Source organism: Cervus elaphus, chromosome 25 (genome assembly GCF_910594005.1).
Source record: "Cervus elaphus chromosome 25, mCerEla1.1, whole genome shotgun sequence".
Taxonomy (NCBI): Eukaryota; Metazoa; Chordata; class Mammalia; order Artiodactyla; family Cervidae; genus Cervus; species Cervus elaphus.
In genome coordinates, this window is record NC_057839.1 from 65,584,287 (window position 1) to 65,596,609 (window position 12,323).

Here is a 12,323-nt window from a genome sequence, read left to right on the forward strand (position 1 = left end):
AGACACAGGGGCCCTCAGCCTCACAGATCCTGAATTAACCTCCCCAGCCCCACACTGTCTCCCATCCTGCCCCCCACCTTTCCCCCTACCCTTTCCCCCACCCTTGTTACATAAGTGCTCTGTTGGGAAATGTGCATGCTCTTGTATATAGTGTAACTGAGTCTAGTTATCCTCTATATAGTATAACTTTAGTATAGCTGAGTCCGGGGGAAAGGCACGCCCAGTGAACATCCCAATGGTGAACCGCATGTACTTACTTGGGTAAGACCAGAACCTGCACGATAAAGATGCAGAAGAAGATGAGGCAAGCACAAGTCACGTAATACTTGAAGGCCGGCAGCGCGGTGGCTCGGTACTGAGGGGAGAAAAGAAATCAGGAATGACGGCCCTCTGAGAGAAGGGCTGAAACAAGCCCCCAGCAGCCTAACTGTGCCCGGTTCAAGCATCACGCTTGCAGGCGGTGGCAGAAAACGAGCTAAGGACAACAGCTGTTCATCCCTGACAATGTGCACTTCCTCCCTCCAGACGAGCTGTGAGAGGGACTCCGGACCACGGTTTTTACCAGTCGACCCGTTCAGAAGCCCATTTAGAGGTAACTGGACCCCTCCAGCAAGGAGACAGAGTGCCTGGCCAGAGACACGAGAGCGCAATCTTAAGGTTCCAGGAGCGAGCAGGCAGCCTGGTTCCCCGGAGGGTCTGAGTTCCACGGCTACTTGGGGAAAGCAAGTGGCTTTTCATAGAGGGGTACTTGACTTTGAAGAGTATGGAGGAAATGCAGTTTGCTCGTTTTATTTATCCATTTTACTCTTTTATTATATTATTGAGAGGTGGTGAGTGAAGTTACAAGACCAGACCAGCAAGCTCCACTCTCTGTGAACATTTGTTGGCCCGTCTGGGCCGTGCTGTTGGATTCTTTCTCCTCATGCTGCGGAATCGGCTGGTCCACATGGCTTTCCTCAACATCCAGGATCATAAGCTGACCAGTGCAGCTACCCGCCTGAGGCTGCCCTGGCGAGTTATGCAGGAAAAGCCAGCCAGCCTTGCACTCATGACGACAATGATCCGTCACATGTCCCCTTCACTATGTGATGGTCCGCCGGGCACGTGCAGTGCTTTGAGTGGACTGAGCAGGAACTATTACGGTGCCTGGTTTTGGATGAAAAAACCTTCGAACCAGGATGACCCATGAACATTCTCAGAAAGACACACAAGCACAGCAGCATCTCCACCCAGGGGGACTGGCTCCCGGACCCAGGCTTCCAAACTTACTGCTCCTCCCAAAGGGGTTCTATGATAAAATTTAAGGAAATAAGGTTTTTGTGGCAAGCCTACCGAAACCCCCTGAAACAATGCTGCTGGCAGGCTGCATTAGGGTGTCTGCACAGACTGTTTCCCAAGTTATCGGAAGTTAGGTATGTATTTTGGGGGTTTAGCCTCTGGGGTTTTGGTGCAGATAATGGATCTCTGGGTTGTCTGGCTTCTCTTCTTTGTCTTGCAGCCTTTTAACCCTCCTGCTGGCCTGCAGAGAAGGCCGGGGACAGGAGGCCAAGAAGTGAGCTTGAATCTCAACACTGTCTAAAGTCAGTCTCAAAGGCAGCCTGTGAGAATGTCAGCACATGCTGCATGTTTCAATAAACATCACTTTCTGTTTACTAGAATATTCCTTGGGTTGCTTTTGTGACTTCAGAGTCAGGGTAAGTTACAACGCTGATGAAGAAACTAACATAATTGCTGAAACGTGATTATATTTTATGTATTCAATTATGCCCTTATCTTCTTTCTCTTGGCCTGTGTAGAGACATGAGTTGGAATTTCCTTGTGGTATTAATAAAGGAAAAGGACTTCTATCAGGAAGGAACTAATTTAATGTTTAAATAATAAGTAGTCATTAGTCTCTAAATTCTTCGATAACAATAATAAATTGTATCAAACATCAATTTGCTAAACCGTCTGTAGTCAAAGTTCCTGACTTAGAAGCAGAAAATTGATCTTCTTGACCACTAACTAGTACGAAAGATTGCTTTGGCATCACTGTAAAATCCAACCTTGATGAGCTTTGGAAGGAATTAGGAATTTTGATATTTGCTATATCCTTTCAATATCCATAAAACAATGAACTAGATTTTCTCAATGAAGTTTTAATATCTGGGCTGTGACTGTTGCCATTATTATAGTAGCTTTTGTTCAAACTAACACTGTAATTACAAAGCAAAATGGTACAAATGACCTCTATCTTGCTCTTTTTCTAGATCAACATGAAACAAAAGGCAGATGAACCTACAACAGTTGTCCTTTCTGCAACAATAATTCATTTTAGCAAATCCTGGTTTAAGCTTGACTTGTACAAATTATGTCTGCTTGTATGTTTGTGCCTGAAACAGCTCTACTTTAGGAGTCATAATGTGAAAGTATTTAAATGCACCAAACGTTAAAAGTTTGGTATTTCTAACTCTCCCAACCAGGGGTTCATTCTTCTCATATTCTTGTAAAAAGTTAAAATAATTAGTATTGTCAGAAGGGGTTTTGCTTTCTTTTAAAACATTTATGTCTAAGAAAATGTCCCACTGAGAAAGCAAGATATTGTTTTTTTGGTCACACTGCATGGCATGTGGGATGTTAGTTCCCCCACCAGGGACCAAACCCACACCCCCGACACTGGAAGCATGGAGTCTTAATTACTGGACTGCCAGGGAAGTCCCAAGAGAGCAAGATATTAACTCCTTCCCTTCCCTTCACCCCACATCTCACAGATATCATTAACTAACAGGAATGTTGAGAGAGGTGACGAGCCAAAGACAGAAACCTGATAACCAGAAATGTGGTAAAACAAAACTCGCACAGAAGAACCACAGGAAAAGCTAGAAAGAAATCTGATATGGTTACAGGCAGTTTAAATGTCACATTAAAAAACATGAATATAATTTCATGATGGAGTTTTTAAAAGCTAATATTTTGGAAAAATGATTGATTTTGAAGAAAAAAAATAGCTTACTTCTTTTTCTAATATTTTATTGTAGAAAAGCAATGAGATTCTCTGAATGTCTTCGGACTTGAGCCATTGCCTGGAAATAAAAAGGACAGACATATCATTAAAACCAAACCTCCAACCAAACACCTGGAACTTTTTTTAAAAAAATGACTTGCATTCTTCTTTTTTCATATTTCCAAATAACTGGAATATGGAATCTAGGTTTGTTAACAAGATCTGCAAATGTAATATTCTTATTCACACACTGCCTTCCTTTGAAAATTTTATATTGCAAACCAGCTGTCATACCAAATTGAAAATCAAGTTATCCAACTTAAATAATTAGGGAGATAAGTCATTAAAAGGACTCAAGTACATCAATGAGTTTATTTGCTAATGTTTTACTGAAATCATGTGGTTAGTTTCATCTCCTAAAAGGGTTTGGTTCATAGAGAAGCACTATTTTTCTCAGTTTATAGAAAGCAATTCATCACAGAGCATCAGAAACATTTAGAGTGGCTTCCAGGTCTGGGCAAGAAGACTTTACTCCTTTCATGCTTACTAAAAATACTTTCATTGTCATATTTTTCATTTCTGAAAGGTAAAAAAAAATTGTGCTTGAATCGTTTTCAAAAATGGGTAAAAATACTAACAGAAGAAGCAGTCAGGTCAGATCACTAACATAGTATATTGATGCCAACATAAACACACACATACATAATACATATATACATCTCAGATGTTCAAAAATAAAAGCTACATGCAAGTAAGCATTCTGACACATTGACTTACTATGAGAAGTCTGTTTTGAGAAAGCAGTTGAGGTAGAGAAAGATCTTAAAGACAAAACCCTTCACCAGAACATCAAGTATAATCCCTCCCTGGTTAAACAGCCACCCTGGTGTATGATCCAGCGAGCTGAGCATATAATGCCTGGTGTAGTCACATATTTTGCAAATAAAATAAACACATACTTTATGAAATAGAGCTAAGTGAAACAGAGAGATACACATTGTTACAGTCATGAGTACAGAAATATAAGAAAAATTGAAATCAATGCATCACGAAAAATACCTAGAAATAAACACTAACAAAATAAATGACCATATAGTTTAAGTTATAACACTGGGAATTTTGACTTCTACCTATATTTTCTGATTTTCCTTTAGAATACAAACTTTTATAATTATAAAATAATTACCTGAATGACATGCATCTGTGCATGTAGTATATATATATATATATGTATATATATATATAAATAGCTGCATATTTATGTATATGTCTACAAGTACATATAATAATATAGCTATATCTACATCTATACCTATATATCTGTATGAAGGGAGATAGAGAGTGTGTGTATATATGTATATATATATGTATATATGTGTTCTTCTGGAGATAAAATTATATTTTTTGTATATAAAATTTTATACCTGTGCAAACAATGACCAATTCCCATGAATTCCTACATAGTTATGTCTCTATGGATTTTGATTGTCTGAAACATATTTAGAAGATAAAGATAAATGGGGAAGGTCTTTGAGGATCCAGGAAGAAAGACCAAGTGACTGTCATGCATTATTCTGTAATGACAGGGACAGCCATGTCCTGATTTCAGAGTCAGGTTTCAATGTACACTGAGGTTTCACAGGACAGTTAACAAGCAAGCTAACCCAGATCAGCCCATTTGAGGAGAAGCATCTCCAGGGCTCCCTGGATATCCACATGCCCAGGCCCTCTGGACAGTTCCAAAGATGCTCACAGCTCATGCATCACCATGAACTTGAGTTTCCCAGGAGACTAAACCATAGCAGTGAAGTTTCAGCCGAGGCCCAGAAGTCAGTCATCTATTCCAGAATGACTGCCATTAAAAATGAGAACTCTAAAAATACTTTTGGATTCAAGGTTATAAGCTTTACATATCAGGGAAATAAACTTTTTTCTTTTTAGTATTTCTTATGACTGCAGCAGTGGCAGAGATCTGTTATTGCTCTCTTTTATGGGGCTAGTTGGAGGAATCAAAGGTTGGTTACTATCAGAAGGAGCAGAAAATAAAATTTAAGATAGATTTTAACTGTCCTCATTTTTAGAACTCTGTATTCATTATGGGTATCAAACTATGAATAATGTATGCCAAGAACTTATTAAAAAGTTTTTTTTTCTTTACTGAGAATGAAAAATCCATTTTAAAAAATGCTCTTGGATAATATAAGCTTGGACATAAAATATGAATGAAATTTATAAGGTGGAGATAGAACCAGCTCCTCATTAGTGGGGCCCCCATATTTCTACATTTTGGTCACCTGTTTGTCTTGCAGGTGGACAGGACGTACTCAAGATAAGATCTGGCTTTCCTTTTGTTCCGAGCACCTACCGTAAGTTCATAAGACTTGATCCCTGGATGGAAGCTTGGGGAAATGACTGAATTCCAATTGTTGATTCTAGGAATTTGCCCACTGGAATCCTGGCTGCACATTAGTTGTGTCACTGCACAACTAATTAGCCATGAGGCCATTTTGCTACAATAGATAAAATGGCTGATTCACAGCTTTGGATTCATTCCACTAGAAGATGATAACATATCAATCCTAACAGATCCTTTAGTGAGCAGTCATGTCTCCCATCCATCAAAACCAGAAGTTTACCAAACTAAGGCAAATACATAAAAGGCAGGCTAGTAATTCGCAACAGTCTCCAGGAGCATTAATTGTTGGTTCTTTGACTTCTTTAGATACAACAGCTTGTTTTCTGTGCTGTCTCTGCCAAACTTATCATGCAACTGAAGTCGGAGGCAAAGAAGACTCAAGCTCCTATCCTCCCCACCCCCAAAATGAATGGCTGTGTGACTGCTGATGAGTATAAATTTCTGAAAGTGGTGAACACTGTTTTTGCTGTTTGATAGTGAACATGATGTAGACAGAACTGTGGTATTTGGCACAGGACTTGGTATAGATGATTTGGGGAAATATAAGCACTGGCCGTGTGATGGGACATTTCAGTAGAGTCTGGGTACGTCTCACCAGTGATACATATTACACATATTGATGAGAAATAACAGCATCCCTCTGCTCTGCTCCCAGTGGACTCTGAAGACACTTAGAACAGATTCTTTTTACATCATAAAGAATGTACGTATCACATTAGATCTTGAGTCCTTAGTGATCTACCTTGAGAAAGAAAGCATCATCCCTTTCTCTAAGATACACCCAAATACTATAACCATGCATTGGGTTGGCCAAAAAGTTCATCTGGTTTTTCCATAACATCTTACAGAAAAATCAAACGAACTTTTTGGCCAACCCAATATCTGTACACATTTTAAGAGCATCTAAGCATTTTTTTGCATTTTTATTTATCACAGTCCAATCTTTAAAAATTATGTTAATGAATGTTTCACAATGTCCATTTCAGTGTTCCTCTATTATTTCCTTTTATTTATCTTTTTTTTTTTTTTTGGTTTCCTTTTACTTATCTTTTATGGCAAAATTGTCTTGTGCCAATTAGTCCTAAGACTGAATCCCCTGCAGCAAAGAAGTTTAGGGTGAGAATACGGGACCCACAACTATCGCCTGTCCCTTTCTTTTCTCCAGCAGGTCGGGTTTGGCCAAAGGCTTCCTCCATGAAGCCATAACTGATGGACACATTCTTTCTTTTTTGTCCTCATCATTAAGGAGGGTAAATCCTTTCTCATGAGCCTCATGCCTCTGTGGGTTCTCTGAGGTGGCCTCTGTTCTGGTTACTGATTTTTCTAGGAAATTCAGAAATTTATAAATGTATCTGGATATTTGGAGTAGGAAAGAGTTGTGTGTGCTGAGAAGGTCAAATATTTTGGGGAATTGGAACTACCGGGAGACAACAGAATGGAGAACGTGTGGTTTTCAGTCTCCTGACACTGTTCCTGACCCAGCTGGTCTCTGGCATGAAGTCAATTCACTCCTGGGCTACACAATAAATGAATTTCAATTAATTTATGCTAACTTGTTTTTGTGCTAGGCTGAGGTCAAGAAAGGAAATTCTAAAGAAGATCTTGACTTGAGCTCAGGGGCAAAGTACACCCACATCCACATGTGGCATTAGTTTGGAACAGCTTCCCAGCTGGCTCAGTGGTCAAGAATCTGCCTTCCAATGCAGGACCCGCATGAAACAGAGCCGAGGGTTGGATCCCTGGGTCAGGAAGATCCCCTTCAGGAGAAAATGGCAACGCAGTCCACTGTTCTTGCCTGGAGAATCCCACAGACAGAGGAGCCTGACGGGCCACAGACCATGTGGTCACAAAGAGTCGGACACGCCTGAGCACACACGCACATTAGCAAAGCCGATGCTAGAGAGGGAAGACCTCTTTCCTCCTGTGATGGACTGAATGTCTGTATCCCCCGCTCCATATGTTGAAGGCCTAACCCAGGGTGTGTGTACCTGGGGATGGGGCTTCTAAGGAAGTGATTAGAGCTGACTGAAGTCCTATGGGTGGGGCCCGGGCCCGAGAGGATGAGTGTCCTTATAAGGCCAGAGAGCTCACTCTCTCTCCTTCTCTGCGCAGTCCTGAGGAAAGGCCACAGGGACACACAGTAAGGGGGCTGCCCTGTGCAGGTCGAGGAGAGTTCTCACCAGAAACCAACCATGCTGGCATCCTGAGCTCACACTTCCAGCCTCCGAGTGGGGAGAAAATAAATTTTTATTGTTTAACTCCCAGCCCACGGCATTTTGTCCAGCAGCACCAGCCGAGGATCACACCTATCTATGTTCACATTGTTGATTCTGAAGGCCTCAGTGGCCTCAGCTGTGCATTAAGGCCCTGGGTGAACCTGTGGCATTTGGGAAGGTGGGTCCATGAACCCACAGCTGAAATAAGTGGTTCTGGACAAGTGTTCTCTCACTGTGGATGCCTGATCCTTCCTTAACCCTGGGGTCTGCCAGTCATCCACCCGGGCATGGACTCCACTCCTCCATTCAGACACAATTCAACTTGACTCCTGCGTCCTTCATTAACTCACCAGCTTCTTTCGTGTACCAGAGAGGCCCCTGTTTTTCCCCTTTAAACTTTTCACATAATCTCTTTCTTACTGTTTTTTTTTAAACCAATTTGGAAGAACCTGATATGGAACCTAATATTCCATCTGAATATTAACTGTACAGCACACCCGTTTATTACGATGAATCTTACAGGAGTGCACACTACTCCAAGAGACAAATGCTGTTGTGGGGGGCTGGCCTGGTGGCCCCCACACAGGGCTTCGTCTCCCTACTGTGCACCTCCCAGAGAAGCTTCCGCTATGACCCTATGCTGCAGACCTACTGTGCGTGCTTTCTTCCCTCTGACCTTGCTGCCAACAAAAAATTGTCACTTGCCACCTGTTGCTACAAGGATTAGGTCACTGGTCACTGCAGTTGCTGACCTTCAACACACCCTCAAAGAGGTTCAGGGCAGAGATCAGGAATGAGGCCCTCTGTGCTCTGAGAAAACTGCCAAAGCAGGCCTTCAGATAGATATTCTCAGGAGAAGATTAGAAAATCTTTTCAATCTTCTCAATTTCTTGCATCTTCTCACGTCTAGAAAAGCACTAGAATTGCTAATGGGGACATCTGCTCTTCATGACTAATAGAACATTTTGCCAAATCGTGTGTTGGATTGCATGTATTCCCCTTTCACCAAAGTCACACATATACTGACCTCCTGCCTGTCTTCTTTGAAGCAGTTCCTTAGCGCTACTAAGAGGCTGTCTCCTAGGCCATGCATGCTAAGTGCTTAGTCATGTCCGACTCTGCGACCCCATGGACTGTAGCCCACCAGGCTCCTCTGTCCATGGGATTCTTTCAGCAAGAATACTGGAGTGGGTAGCCATTTCCTCCTCCAGAGGATCTTTCTGACCCAGGGATCAAACCTGTGTCTCTTATGTCTCCTACGTTGGTGGGTGGATTCTTTACCACTAGCACCACCTAGGAATCCCCTATAGTTCTCATTTTGCTCGAAGAAAACTTAACACTCTCAAGTTATGCGTATTTTTTCTCAGTCAATATCACCTACCCAGACTAAATCAAAAGCCTCTTCTCTGAGCTCTGTCCTGATGGGGCCTGGCCATATCTGGTTTGGCTCTGCATAATTCACTTTTAGGATCTAACAAACCCTCCACACACCAGCGGAGTGGAGGTGATCACACAGTCGCTGCTCAGAACCAACCTCAGGGTTTCAGGCTGACTTCTCAGAGCACCCAGCTTCCCATTCAAGCCTCTTTACCCTGAGAGATTCCCGTGGGGCGCCCTGGGTCCTGACGGTGTTTAAAACTGCACTCTGACCCAGGTGCATCCTGCAGTCACACCTCGAAGCTTTCCCATTTTCTCTCTCTAAGTTTTCTCCAAGATTTAGCCCAGGAGCCACCTCCTCCAGAAGACTCGAGACTCAGCCTCTGGGGGTGTCCTGCTCCTCTCTACCTGTCACAACTGTAGGGCATTAGGGCAGAGATCTCTCTTCCCCTCACTTGGGGCTTTGACGGGTAACACTGTGATTTGGGTCTTGGGATGTCTGATGCCAAGCAAGTGAGGACAATGCTCCCCCTTTAACAAATGCTTGCTAAATGAGTCAAGGAATGAACACATTGAAATCTGCATACAAATCACTATTTTATGTCAATAGCAGAGAACAACTGAATGGTACATCAAGCCTGGAGTCCCTACTGAACCCTCAAGGGAGAATCAAGTAAGATGGAAGAACATCTTATGGAAGAACAAGGGAGCAAGGGAGATTAATGAGTAGGGGCAAACAGAATGGGAGTGATGCTAATTAAAAAATAGGTGCATAACAGCTTCCAGTTACAAAATTTCCCTTTTGATCTTCCAGTATGGCGTGACTTTTTTGCCCATTTGATTTCTGAAACATGTTGGGAAAATTACAGCATTAGCCATTACACCAATGTTAACCAAGGCTTTAGAACAGAATTGCACTGGGCCACAAACGTGGTAACTAAACACGTATTTGAATACAAAATGGCCCAGTAGAGACAGACAATTCACGAACAACCTTGACAAAAATAAAGCAAAGCCAATGACGTACTTTCTAACGATTCCTTTAGTAGGAAGGTTCTAAAAGGTGGGCACAAAAGCAGTTTAACAAGGTAGGCATGTTGCATGAAGACACGCTGAGGCTGATTTTATACATTCGCTTTTGATTACTATTATTATCATTGTAACTGGCTAAACTTTGTCAGGGAACAAGATTTCTTCCTTCTTCTGCTGTGTTTTATTCCAGTGGGCTGCAGAGGAGTAACTGCTATTTCCTCCGGTTGAATGAATCTACATTGTGTGAGATCAGTTTTAGCTTCCAGTACATTCCAGGAAGTCACCGTTCCTCAGTTGTGGGGTACTGGGGTTCAATCAGGGTGGAGTTAGGCTGTTTTTCCACTTTGATCCTGGCACCAGCCAAAGCAAAGCACCTGTCCAGGCATTGTTGGCACGCCCTGCACGCTCTACGGCAGGTGGAAGGCTTTATCCGTTTGGAGCATACGAAAGGGGCTAGGCAGGGGTGCACTCAGGAGGCTGGCATATCCGAATTTTAACTCTAGCCTGACCAAGATACAGGAAGTACCCTATATACGAACCTTCAAGCTGTGAACTTTTAAAGATGCAAATGTGCCTTCGCTTGTCCAGTCGTGTCAGGCGTGAGTGACGTTGCGGCCGGCCCTGCATCTCCTATTGCTGACGACCCGTCAGCTCTCCCATCTCCCACCTCCTCTCCATCCTGCAGTCAGTAAATCTTCTTGCCTGTTCACCTGATGCCGCCCCTGTCTGCCAGTTGTTACAGTGCACTGCTGTACTTTCCAAGGTTCTGTACTGTAACAATCAATGCTTTCTTTATTTTTGTGTTTGTTTTTAATGTATTATTTGTGTGAAAAGTATTACAAACCTATCACAGTACAGTACTATATAGCTGACTGTGTTAGTTGAACACCTGGGCTAACTTAGACGGACTTAAACAAAAGTGGACTTACGAAGGTGGGAGACTAACTGTACTTTATTGTGTATGTACACAAACACACATACACACATCCCATGCACACATGCACGCACTCATGTGATTCTTTCTTAAGTCCTGTAAATAATTTGCCATGAACACTTAAAAGTCACAGTCTAGAAGAGGCATGCCTTTTTCAAAGCTGTGGACCTTAATTTTGGGGACAGAATTCTAGGTGAAAAATCATTTACACTTCTCAGGAGTCAACTTTCATGATAAAAATTCAATTGGTTTCCGTAAGGATGAAAACATCTGCATAAAAGCTCTTCATTTGGATCTACTCAGGTTTTCACCACAATTTAACCCAACAAAACTTTATGGAGCATCTAATGAGTAGCAGGCTGCTTCCTGAGCTGCAAAACTGCCCTCCATGACTTTAGCCATGGAGAGTTCGAAGGCCATTGAAGGTAATAATCACTCTGTCCGGGCCATGGAAGTCACCACCTTCTTTAAATCCTTTCTCCTGCATTCCTGGACCATTTAAAACTACAACACCAATTCTTGGCTTCCTAGACTGAACAATTTTGCCCTCTAAAGACTCAGTCTTCTTCCCACTCCCTCCCTGAATTCAGATTCTAACACACAAGGGGCTCTTTCAGAATTTAGAACACAGGTACCTCCACACACTCTGCTGTTGGGAGGCCGGGGAGGTAAAGGCATTTCAAATGGATAGTGTCACACAATAACAACTTTATGATTTTTCCATGTGGCATCTCTATTGATCTTTAAAAAATATTCTTACTGAACACATTAAGCTATAATTTTTCTCTCTCTAATAACCTATCATATTGCTCGTCAGTAATTTACTTGGGGAGGATTTATTAGGCAGGAATCAAACATTTTTTGAGATGAAATACAATGAACAAAAGCTATTATTAAGAATGATTGAGGTGAAAAGAATGAACTGTCTTAGAAACCTTGGCTTTGTCGTGATAAGTATGACAGAGTTTGGGGTGAAATTCTTTTGGAAAACATATCATTATTTTCAAATAATAGTGTTGAAATAAGAGATGAAGGATAATCGAAGATGAAAAAGTACTCACTTTTGTGCATTGATTCCATCAATTGCTTGAATCATCCTTTCATTTAATTCCTCTTCAAATCTTTTCTTTTGTGACTTGGTTCTGTATGATGGAAGAAATATTTTGGGTAAGAGTATTACTAAACAGTAAACTTGTGGTCCTCTGATAGCAAAATCTCTGTCTGATCCTGTTAATTGAATTTTTTAAAAAAGGCAATTATAGTCTATATGCAGTCTTTTGTCTATTAAGATATAGTCACTTTGTGGATTGAATGAATTGGTTAGAGTTTTTAGCACCATAAAATGTTCCTTTACTACTGAGTGAA

General features: G+C 41.7%; 1 protein-coding gene across 3 annotated transcripts in view; it reads right to left on the minus strand.

The window, feature by feature from the left end:
* ADCY2 (adenylate cyclase 2) overlaps nt 1-12,323 on the minus strand; it is a 442,181-nt gene that overhangs the window by 109,817 nt on the left and 320,041 nt on the right. For all 3 annotated transcript variants that reach the window (XM_043887179.1, XM_043887178.1, XM_043887177.1), the window contains exons 12-14: nt 12,020-12,100; nt 2,993-3,062; nt 258-355 (exon numbers count right to left, since the gene is read on the minus strand). In XM_043887179.1, the coding sequence (XP_043743114.1) occupies nt 258-355; nt 2,993-3,062; nt 12,020-12,100 (249 nt within the window). The remainder of the gene's footprint in view (nt 1-257; nt 356-2,992; nt 3,063-12,019; nt 12,101-12,323) is intronic.